At 42.4% G+C, this 12221-nt stretch overlaps 1 protein-coding gene across 1 annotated transcript in view; it reads left to right on the forward strand.

The window, feature by feature from the left end:
• Positions 1–12221, forward strand: part of LOC145409221 (protein turtle homolog A-like) — a 264912-nt gene that overhangs the window by 202724 nt on the left and 49967 nt on the right. Inside the window, exons 8-9 of the mRNA XM_080279705.1 lie at positions 1750–1880; positions 10956–11115. Of these exons, the coding sequence (XP_080135831.1) occupies positions 1750–1880; positions 10956–11115 (291 nt within the window). The remainder of the gene's footprint in view (positions 1–1749; positions 1881–10955; positions 11116–12221) is intronic.

Raw genomic sequence — 12221 nt, forward strand, 5'->3', positions numbered from 1 at the left:
AAAACAGGACACCCTGGAGACGGAATTTTATTGTGAACTTTGCTCATAACGGTACTCTTTGGCTAGTTCTTTCGCCTCCTCCCTTTTCCTTCCTACCCTTTCCCCACCCGGCCTGACCTCTTCTGTCTTCGATATGATCTTAATCGCTTCAACTCAAGGACATTTTTTTTTTACTTTTTGCTGTTGGCAACGATTTTATTCAGAAATGGAGACCGCCCTAGTATATAAAAGGATTAATGAAGGCTATACTCGACTCCTTCAGTTCGATAGGTCACTTCGGAGCTGAGTAAATTCTGGCTACAGTTACATTAGTATGAATCTAAGGCATAAAAGTCTTCTACTAAGTGAAGAGATTAAAAGAAGTCTTAATAATCACATTAACATAGGCTACTGTATTATTTACACTGATATAAGTAATGGAACCACGACAGCTTAGTTGTTATCCTGTTCACCTTCCGTTCTGCGGTGTCCTGGACTTGAGTTCGAAACCCGGTCCTGACAGACATTTAAATGAGTGCTGGTAGTAATGTCCTTTCATGTACTATCATGGCTGTATGTTCGCACTTCGTTGACACGTATGGACCGTGACACATATAAACACTGCCAGTACGACACTTTCATTTGCTCCACTATCCTTACAGACTCTTCTTCCCTCTTGGTATTTAACCAACATGAGGAAAAATTAACTCAATTACTCACCTCAATAGGAGAAGGTCTGGCCTGCAGTGAACTGACAAAGAAGACCCAGGATATAGTTGATAATTGTTTCACCTTTCCTGATTCTTTTTATTTATTGCCATAATAAATTTGTGTATTAGTAGGGTCATCTTGAGTATATACGTTAAATTCATTATCTATTTGTCTGCATATCATTTGCATGGTGTCGCATCTTTACAGGAATGATCTTGACAAAATGGTGTTTCAGTAACTACTCCTTCCCTCACGATGCATCCAGCCGTATTATACTAAGAATGCGAAGTTGTATGCAAGTCCCCAATTTCAGACTATCCTTTATTCTTATATGTGATAGCCTGCAACCTGCATTCCACAGTGTATTTGAGGTGATACAGAAATGTCATACATTATATCATCGTATGTCTCAGAAATTATTTTCAAAATTTGGAAACTGTACACACCTTAGCTCTCTCATATTAATGATATGGTCCACCACCCATACTCCCATAAACTCTCCCATCTCAACCCTCCATCTTGTTCTTGGCCTTTTCGTCGCTGTGGTGGAAATAACGTTTGTAATATTTCACCGTCCATTTTACCAGATTCTTAACACAGCATTTGGTTCTCATCACTACAGTAGGATCAAGTCCTTCAGGAAGGGGACGTCCTAATCATGAAACCACCATACGATGCTATTTATCTAAGGACTGGTTATTCGAACCGGAGAGGCTAGATACATGCTTCTTTTATCACTACGCTACAAGAAATTTCCTGTACTCGTAATTTGAGTATAATCATCAGGAGATTACATAGATTTTTTTTATACATATCTTAAACTCAGGAGCGTTTATGGTTATCGCTCTTACCCTGTCCTGAACTCAGTCCAGTCAAATTCATGGAAAAATTATGTTCCCTCTTTGTCCCGGTCTCACAGCTGAAGAACTGGAAATCAAGATGCAGCTCTCATTCTAGGGTAAGACTGTGATTTTGCAGATATGGAGCCTCTGCCTTGTTAAGAAAAAAAAAAAGGTGTAATTGATATACATTAATCTTAAGTCTTCTCCCTGTTCTCAGTTGCGCCGCGTGTGAAGCTGCGACTAGGGGCCAACCTGGGGGAACAGCCAATCACGGAAGGCAGGGACGTATACTTCGAGTGTGAGGTGACCTGCAACCCGCCGGCACGACAGGTTATCTGGAGCAAAGACGTAAGTGGAGTTTTTATCTTTAATCTTTTTTTACCTTTGTGTCGTCCTTCAATTACACTGCTTCTTTCGTTTTGTATCATTTTTCTTGTGATACACGGATACATTTATTTATTTCCATTCTTCTCTCCATTCTATTCTGTATGTCTGTCTGTGGACAGAGACTTGATATTCCATTTTTTTGTCATGCTTGGGCTATCTCACTCAGGACTAGTGCGATGGTATTGCCAGGGGTCTTGTGGAAGGTCACTAAATTCAGTTTTAATGAAGTTCAAGTCATTAAGCTCTTCCTTGCCTCAACCTTGCGTCGAACTCGCGTCCTTTCGAAGAGACCACTTACATTACATCTTGGCCACATGTTTCCTTTTCTCCTTAATTCCCAATCTCTCCCCCATGCCTTTGTTTCGTCCTTCCCATCATTCTCTCTCCCATTCTTTTATATTTAAGCCCTGTTTTACATTTAGTCGTTTTTCTTTATTTTCCTCCCCGTTCTATATGTTTCTTTTTTTCTCCCTCTCGTCCCTTCTTATATTTTTATTTCTCCTCCCCTCCTTCCCTCTTTCTTCAGTCTCCGTTATTCTTATCGACCGTCCATCCCAGCTTTTCATTCTTATCCAGTGTTTAGATTTTCTTGCCTTTCCTTTCTTTCTCTCCCGCCCCTTACCTCCTCCACCCATCCTTTGATAACCCTTCCCTCATCTCCTCTTTCCTGCTTTGCCATTCTTATCTACGGCCCATAGACTTAGATATCGTAGTCACAGTAGGCTTCTCTGCAACAAACAGTCTCGAAAGTATCACTAAATCTGTTGCTGTTTATTTTCCTTTGTACAGTACTTCGCTTATCTTCCTCCACCCTATTCCATTCCCCTTCCATTACTCGCCATTCTCATCTCCTTACCTTTTCCTTTCCTGTCTCATCCTCTCCTCCCACTTTCCTTTCCTCCTCCTTCCACCCTTTCCCTCTCTCTCGTCCCCTTCCTTCCTTCCTTCCCTTCCCTTTCTCCAAATTCTCCCGTCCTTCACATTCCTCCTTCCCCCTCTCTCTCACGGAGTCTCTTCTTTCATTTAACTCTGCTTTTTCGCCCTTTCACAGTTCCCATTCCCCTCCTTTCTCACTCCCCTTCTCATTCTTTTTCCTATCTTCTTCACTCTTTTCCATAACCCTTTCCATTTCCTTCCTTGCCCTTCTTGCCTCTTTCCTTTCCCTTTTCTACAGCTTTACAGTTTCATTATCTCCTCCACCCCCTCTCATCCCATCTCCTTGCTCACCTCCTCGACCTTTCCTCCGACCTCCATTCCTACATTCTTCCTCCCTTTCCTCTCCCCATCCTTTCTTTCCCCTCCCTTACCACGCCCCTCACGTACCTCTTTTCTCCCTTACATCTTCCCCTCCATCACCTTTCCCCTTCCCTTACTTTCCTCCCTCACTTATCTCCCCCTTCCTTATATTCCTCTCTCACTTACATCCTACCTTGCCATCTCTCATTCTTGCTACCTTCCCTCTCTCTTACCCCTTCCACACTTTCTCTTAGTCCCCCTTCTTTTACCTATTCTCATCTTCCCTTTCCCCTACCCTCTTCATTCTTCCTCTGACTCCCTTTCCTTCACTTTCTCCACCTTTTCTTTGATTCCTTCCTTCCCTCAACACCTCCCCCCTCCCTTGATTCACCGTTCCATTACCTCCTCCACCAGTTCTTTCATCCAGCCACCGTAATCCCAGCCATATGACCTTTTACCTTGTATGTGGTGTAATTATGGTCGCAGGTTTTTGGAGACGTATAATCAGAATGAAATTGTTAATTCTTCCATGTACGATTACGATAATGCCTTACCTTTCGAATACTTCATAGGGATGTGAAAGGTAAAATGATTAATTATCTGTTTAGAAATTGTCGGTGTGGCTTTACATCACAACCTTCAGAAGCGATAACAGCACGTCCGAATCAAGGAAAGAATATTATGCGTATAATGAATAAGAATAACACTTGCAAACTGTGAAAAGGTTTACTTTAAATGTAGGAATAGAAAATCAAAGGCTCCGAGCCTGCAAAACTTGTCTTTTCCAAAGAAAATTGAACAAAAAAAGTCAAAATCAAGATCCATTCCACTCGACATTTCTGGACACATTAATCCTAGATTAAAAAATCATATATAGTAGGAAAGAAAAAGTGAAAAAGACAGCTGTAGAGTTGACCATTGTGTTCATGAAGGACTGGAAATACCGATTAACTTTTGCATCAGAGATCTGGAGAAAAAGAGGGTAAGAGTTTTTTGCTAAACCTGCAGTGCTTATTCATCGTAGTAGGGAAAAGATGCAAGCAGACAGAAGAGTGCATACATCTGAAATAGCTATAGGACACGGAAATGTATCTTTGTTTCCACTTTTTTTTTTTTTTTTTATGTGACCGACTCTGGGCATAGGCTTCACAGCCTGCTTTCAAGGCCCAGTAGTCCTCCTACATACCATACACCTCTACATGTCACCACTTCGGCGCTAACACCCACCGTCCATACTGAATACATGCTAGGGCTGTCTCATTCAGGACTGGTGTTTTGGTATTAGCGGGGGTATTTTTACGACATGTCGGCCTGTCTTCTGGTAGATCAGTAAAGTCTGATATTCATGAAATTCAAATCCTCAAATTGTTCCCTGCCCCAGCGGGATTTGAACCCGGGTCCATTAGGACTGCAGGCCAACTCTCTACCGATTGAGGCACTTGGGCCCATCCTCCCCTCCCCTCGGTTTATTTTCACTTGAACCTATTTCCCTGCATGGACCTATGCCAGCCATGAACCTGTTGATCCCATGGACCTCTTCCCCAATGGACTTAGTTTCCCCCATCCACCCACCTGCTCACCAAGTATAGTCAGTCTCAGTTGCAGTAAGACGACTCAGTGAACACACACACACACACACACACACACACACACACACACACACACACACACACACAGGGAGTGAGAGAGGGGGATGGGGAAAAATTGCCTAAACTAATACAAAATCCGTTCTCTGACTGACACGCACTTTCACGCACTGTTGTTGCTGTCACTCAGGTTAACAGAACGATATCATCAGCGAAACTCCAACAATATGAGTGGTCATATCAAAACTAACTCTAAGTATTCTCCAAGACATATAACTCATCAAATAAAGAAATGGGCTAAGACAAACAGCACTACCAACCCCAACAGAACACAACGACAAACGACCTGTATCGAGTTGCTCTAAGTCCACAAACAACACAAACTGGAAAATTTTCTAGACACACGTCACATAAAAAGCTATACCGACTGCTAAAAGACTGCCAGTAACATTTTAACGCCATATTTGTCCTACACATACACTAAAAATGCAGTAGCCACACCTTAAATGAATTCTCACACGGTCGGTCGTCCTGTTGAAGCTGAAAACATAAAGGGATTGGCAAGCCGAGAATTTCTGATATCATTTGTGAGACCCATGATGAGTGAAATTAGTGAATAATGTCTAACTCTTCTCCTCTGTCTCGCTGTTGATTGTGCCTGTATCGTGATATCCTGGGTAACTACATCATATGCTCATAGTTGTTCCATGCATGACAGTTACAAGTTGAGGGTTTACACATACATTCGTCCTCTTAGTTTTAAATCCCTTGAATCGTACTTTACTGATTTACAAGGATTTATGCTACTTTTACCAGATTTATTGAGCCTGTGGGAGAAGCTTGCAGTGAAGGGGACAATGAAGCACAGTCCCTCATATTCTAGAAGCTCTAAGCTGAGTAATTAAACAATGTCAGTGGGAGTGAAATAATTACTAATACGGCCGTTTATGCTAAAAAGGATAAATACCAGAAATAAAATATGGAAGAAAGGAAACCAGATCCACAGGACAGGGACGCCTGAGGACCAGTCAGAAAGCGACCACAAAAAATTGTTCCCATAACCTGGAAAGAGGGGGAAAAAGTTTTGACCCGTAAGTTTGGGGATCTTCTGGCTGTGTTATTTGATATAGCGAGGCCTGGAGGCGATGGACAGCCAGGGAGAGAGAGACGGGGGGGGGGGGGGCAGACAGACAAACAAACAGACAGACAGATTGCAGCGAATGTGAGAAGTAGGAAGTGAAAAGTAGCTGTGGATGCAGCAGACAGAAAAGAATTAGAGCAGATTATGTAGAGCAAGTGAGACACGATTAACAGTGAAGAAAAGATCTGGAAAAATAGGAAGACGATATCAACAAACAAGAAGAGCCGGGAGAACTGAGTAAATGTAGGAAGGTGTAATCGCTGAGACGAATAAAGGAAATGAGGAAGAGAGAAGGAAAGGGTAAAAATAGAAGTAAGAGAGGGGCGATGATTCCGAAAATTCAGTGATAATGAAAGGGATGGGTGATAAGCGAGGAAGTTGGGAATGGTGGTTAGCAACTTAGAGAGGAGGGGAGAAAAGAGGAGGGCAGAGGAGAAGAAGGGAGGGAAGAGAAGAGAGGATGAAGAAAACCAGAGAAACTTGAACAAAATAAAAGGCATTCCAGATGACCTGAACAATACTCCATTTCACCAAGGATGGCACCATCAGTGATGTCGTCAACGCCTGTGGTCTTGATATAAATCCTGTACACTAGGTGAACCTATATTTTTTACCTTGGGAACCAATATAATGTGCAACGCAATAAGGTATATCCAGTACTGAGGACTTTCATCAGTCCTACAGGTGTTGACGACATCACTGATAATGCCAGGCTCGGTGAAATGGAGTATAGTTAGCACAAACACTGCTACCTCTCATACGAGCAATTAATGTGATTCTATAATAGACAGTTTAGTTTAAAACGAGTTTCATCACACATCATTGCGTTCCAAGATCATGAAAACAGTGATCTGTAAGCTGATACTGATATATGAGGCAAAAAGCTACTGAGTACTGCATTTTCATGAATCGTTCGTCAGCAAGTTTCTCTATCATTCATTCATTCACTTCCTTAGAAGCGTAGGGGCCCGGATCTAGGCTATTTAGTCTAGACATTCAAGTCGAGAGTAACAAAAGTTGCTGACTTTGAGTGGCATTGTGAGACCAGTATACCCCAGCCACCCTCCGATGTAAGTCTACACGGGCGCTATAACCCACTAGATCACCAAAGATCCAACTGCACATATATAAAAGAGCTGCGTTGTTTGTTTGTCCTTCAGTCACGCCCAAAGCTAGGGCTAGAGACCCCCAGACCCATATATATTCTGAATCAGGGTAACCCAAAGATGGTTTTAGGGGGTTAAACTTCAGATCTGAGTCATTTGAGGATACCGGTAGAGTGTTCGCCTGTTTTGGCCCAGGCAACGCCGGGTACCCCTGAAACCATTTTTTGGCATGGAGACTCACATGACCTCCACTTCGGAAATAGGCTATGTGAGGTTGACCTCCGAGGTCATTTGAGGTCACTGGTCGGAGGTCATCTGAGGTCACCGTTAATAGTAAATAAGTGCGCATTAATACTGTGCGTTAGTCTGCAAAAGCTGAAGTAGAAAGTTCCTGGACCTCTTATAATCCCTGTTCAAAAGCATAAGAGGTACATGGTCTTTCTGGAGTAGAAACAAAGACTGAACTAGAACAAATAGAATTAAAGTGTTCTCCTTTTTGGCCCGGGCAACGCCGGGTGCCCCTGCTAGTTTGGTTATATAGTTTCCATTCACGGTGGTAAATGATATCCTGCCTTCAAGCATTTGTTTCAGATTATTATTCTCATCAACTCAAAGATCATCATATTCATTTATCGTTGCCAGAGACGTAAGCTGGGTATCGAAACTGCATATCGCCTTTATCTATTCAAATAATCATCTGCCACAAATAGAGCGAGGACCCTTGATGGCAGCTCGGAGATCAGATATTGCCGGAGCATTGGACTCGGACGAATACTCTCGCTGTTTTCATAAAAGTGAGACTTGAGGTGGATGGCAATAAGTTGGTGTCCTGCTTGTAGTCACTCTTCACTATTATGTAGTAACTTCCATGTCGGAAGCTGGATGTGTGTGTGTGTGTGTGTGTGTGTGTGTGTGTGTGTGTGTGTGTGTGTGTGTGTGTGTGTGTGTGTGTGTGTCTGTCTGTCTGTCTGTCTGTCTGTGTGTCTGTCTGTCTCATCTGCTAATTCTTAAACCCAGGCTTGAATCCCATTTATGTAAGAGAGATATTGGGATTTAATGCGGTTGTCAAGGCTGTGAAAAATTACACACGAACTGAAAAAATCAGTGCTTGGTTACAACACCGCCCTCGTCGCTTTTTCACTTTGCATTGTTTTAAAGGTTAAATGGGCAAAGCGTTGCAATATGAAGCAGTAACAGAAAACGAAAAAAATTGATATGAGTGAACTTCTTTCTTGGTGGCTTAATAACAAAGAAAAATTATACCGACTAGGTTTTCAGCCGAAGTGTATAAGTTGTGGTGAGTTTTATGATGATAGAACGAGACAAAGCAGAAAACATTTTATTCTTAAAGTGTGCTCTATCTGTACTAGAGCATAAGTATACCTAAATTATTATCAATGTAAAATATAAACACAATTGGCTGCAGATGAACGGGGGTTGGGGAGCTTGGCTGTTGTGGTACAAAACATGTTGGGTCCTCGTCCCACACCCTGGAAGCACACTTCAACTATGAACGTTCAGTAATGGATGAATCTTAAATAGGCAACACAAAGGCGCCTTGTTTGGCACACCATTCAATCAGAAGCACTATTGGAAGGGTGTTTATTAGGGCGGCGTCTCCATGCATCTAACTTAACAGAGTAAAACGTAATCACAACCACAGTGGCAGAGCTACGAAATAGTGAATAGAAACTTGAACTGCTGAGGGAGTTTAAGTACCCGAATGCAGTGATAGAGAAATAAACATGCAAAGGAGGTTGAAAGTAAAATGTCACAGGGAAAGAAAGTGTATGGCGATATGAAAGGACTTGATACAAAAGAGAGGTCAGCGTGTTGCACAACTACACAAGGATTACATGAAGTGCTTCAATGCCCACATGAACAGAAGGGCATAAGACATTGGTTTGGCTTGAAGACGAAAAGTCAGAGTATAAGCAATGAAAATGAGTATTAAGTGTGTGGAGTGTAGAAACAAGATATGATAATAAATATTATGAGAGATTTGCCACTTCTTTGTTTTCATGTTCTCGACTTTCAGTCTTTGATCTTTTCTCCCTTTGTTCAGCACTCTCTTCTTAGGTTTACTTTGCATACCACAGTCATATAATCTACTTCTTCCCCTCATTACCTGGTATCAACAACACTTCCAAGCATCTTCCGTCCTAGGTAAAGGCTACAATATTTATCAGTCTCATAACATTCTCTTCATTTTCTCTGTCTTGTGTATCTTAAAGTATGAGTTACGAATGCATAATCACCTTTCCAGACACACGCCATGCAGTCGCCGCCATTATTGTTTTTTGCCTGGTACTCAGTAACGTCCCATCACTTTATTTCCAGGACTGATGTCAACTTTGCCATTCATGCCACTCATCACAAACACTATATCTTCTGAGCATCTCTCCTGTCACTCATCCAGCTGATCCCAGTACATGTCCCTTTCTCCCTCACTCCTGTTGTTACATGTTGCATATGCAAGACTGACTGTCACTTTCATCATCTCAAGCTGGAACTTGACATACATACATACACTTTTATATGATGCATTTATAATATTTCAAATCCCTCTGCCATTCATCATTCATCAGCAGAGCATATCCTTCCATACAATGTCCATGTGCACTCATAGGCCTATCTGACCTTATACACGTCACACCCTCGCACTCATCCATTTCATACCCTTGCATCTTTGGCTCACATATACCATCACAGCGTACTTACGCTCTTGAACATTTTCACCACTTCCACTCTCATACGTTAATCATTCACGCCCCTTACAGTACAGTCCCCATGACCATTCGAATCTTCTTATTTTTTCCTGAACCTGGGGCAGGTACAGAACCCAGATCCAGTGCTCCCTGTACCTATGTCAGCAAATAAATACAGAGGGTAGGGGAGTGCTAACCCCTGCCTCCATTTATGCTGTCGATCCTGCGAGGAATTGTGGGTGAGGGGACTATTTTTTTCTCCTACCGCAGGAATTGCCTCTAAGACTGCCACGTACCCTTGGTTTCCTGGATTTCAGGAAACCATTTGGTATATCATTCAATACAGAGCCACCTGAAGGTAGTGCTACATCGGCTTGTCTTTCCCTCAAGCTGTATATCTTTTATCTCCTACCACCTTCAGTCAGATGACGTTTATAGATTTATATATATTCTTGCTTTCTCCAGACAGCTCTTTTCGCCTTAGCATAAGCTCTTCGAACAGCAAGACGTGTTCCCAAAGCTGAGTATCATCGTCTAAGTGGTAGCAGCAGTAATAGAAAAATTCTTCCTTGGAATGAACATAAATATTTATATAGTTCATCATCCATCTGACAGTTTATCAACATATGCGCGGTGGCCTATATGCTGTGGCCTTCTATGTTGTGTATTTTGGAAGCGGCTTAGTCTATTGTGAGGAGCACAGACATACTGGGTGCGTCTTGAAGTTACTCATAGATCATGAAATCAGTGGATGTAAAAGGCAAAATACATCCGTGTATGAAAAGAGTTGTGGGAAATAGAAAGCAATGGAGGATAGACATCGGTACCTCTAACTGAAACATTTCCACAACAAACGGGAGTTGGGTACTACCCTTCTCTCTAACACACACACTCATTCTTTACAGTATACACGCATCCACCCTCATCCACCCCTCCCCCTCCCACCCACCCCCCCTGCTCGCATTTAATAAGTGTCCCCATCTCTAATGTATGCTTTAGAAATTTGCTTCGGCCTCTAACACATGCCCCAGCCTCTAACACAAGCCTCCAACACGTGCCCTTTCCCTAACATTCTCCCCTGCCTCTAACATATGCTTCTAAAACTTGTTTCATCCTCTAACACATGCCTCGAACACGTACCCCAGCCTGTAACACAAGCCTCTTCTAACACGTACTTCCGCTTCTAACACACGCCTTCAATATGTGCGCTAGTCTCAACCCCAAACCGCCAACATGTGTCCCATCTCTCCACCACCCAGGGCAAGCGTGTGCGGAGCCAGAAGAAGGCGGGGATCCTGGTGTCTGAAAAGAATCTGGTGCTGCAAATGGTGCGAAGGCATTCGGCGGGCAATTACACCTGCACCGCCATCAACTCTCAGGGCGCCACCACCAGCAACGTCCTCCCACTCGACATCCTTTGTGAGTACTGGCGGTGGTGTTTTTACCTTAGCATCTCTCATGCCCGTGCCTTTTTTTTTTTTTTTTTTTCTTGTTATCTACAAACTGCAAGGGAAGTCTTATAGCGAAAGGGTTAGTGAAGATTATATCTAATTCTTCCCCATCAAAGCTTCTGCAAAGCTGAATTTAATCGTTTGGCAGTGGAAAAAAAAATATATATATGAATACTCACAGACTACACAACCCACGGCCTACATTGTCTCAAAGCCGAGCATTCTCTTTGCCCTGTGACCTTGACCTTCAGTCAGTAGTTTTCAAAATCGAATTACTTCATTCTTGTCTGACGCTCAACCGTTTCACCAAACTTTGTTCAGATCAGATCATGTACTGTCTGAGTTTCCCTTGCCTCATGACATTGACCTTTGACGTGTTCTCAGTGACGAATCCAATCCATTCATGCTTAGTTTGATCTGAACAAATCAGAATTCCTTGAGCTATGGGGTCGAACATTTGAGTATTCCCAGAATCGAATTTTTTCATCCCCTTCTTTCAGCCTTTCCAAGAAATTGCTTCTAAATCCGATGAAAACTGCTTAAGTTGATATTGCCATGTGACTTTGACCTTTTAACTATTGTTCTGAAAAAAACAGATCACATTTTTGGCTTAGATTATATTTTCATTTCTATTCACATACAGGCACACGTGAATCGAGCTTTGACCTTGCCCTGTGACCCTGACTTTTTACTAATTATTCTTAAAATCGAATTCTTTTGTTCTTGCCTTACCTTAAGCACTTCCACCAAGTTTGATTTAAATCAGACCAGAGCTGTTTATGTTGACTTTGTCATGTGGCTTTTTCTTTTGACCTGTTGTTCAAAAAAACAATAGGTCAGTCTCGGCTGACTCTCAACCTCAGACCCAAATTTGGCTTAAATGGAGCCATAACTGTTTGAACTATGATGCTAGCACACAAACACGCTCATGCACTGAGCAAAACATTACACCCATTACACTACATGCGCGCAGGTGTATTAATAGGACATTGCACTGAAAAGGTAAGACACTCCGGTCGATGATGTCCCGTGAGGCATTTGGTGGACGTGGTGAAGTGCGGTAAGAATGGTAGA

The sequence above is a fragment of the Coenobita brevimanus genome, chromosome 80 (assembly GCF_032717465.1).
Source record: "Coenobita brevimanus isolate Jiangsu-jjx chromosome 80, ASM3271746v2, whole genome shotgun sequence".
NCBI lineage: Eukaryota > Metazoa > Arthropoda > Malacostraca > Decapoda > Coenobitidae > Coenobita > Coenobita brevimanus.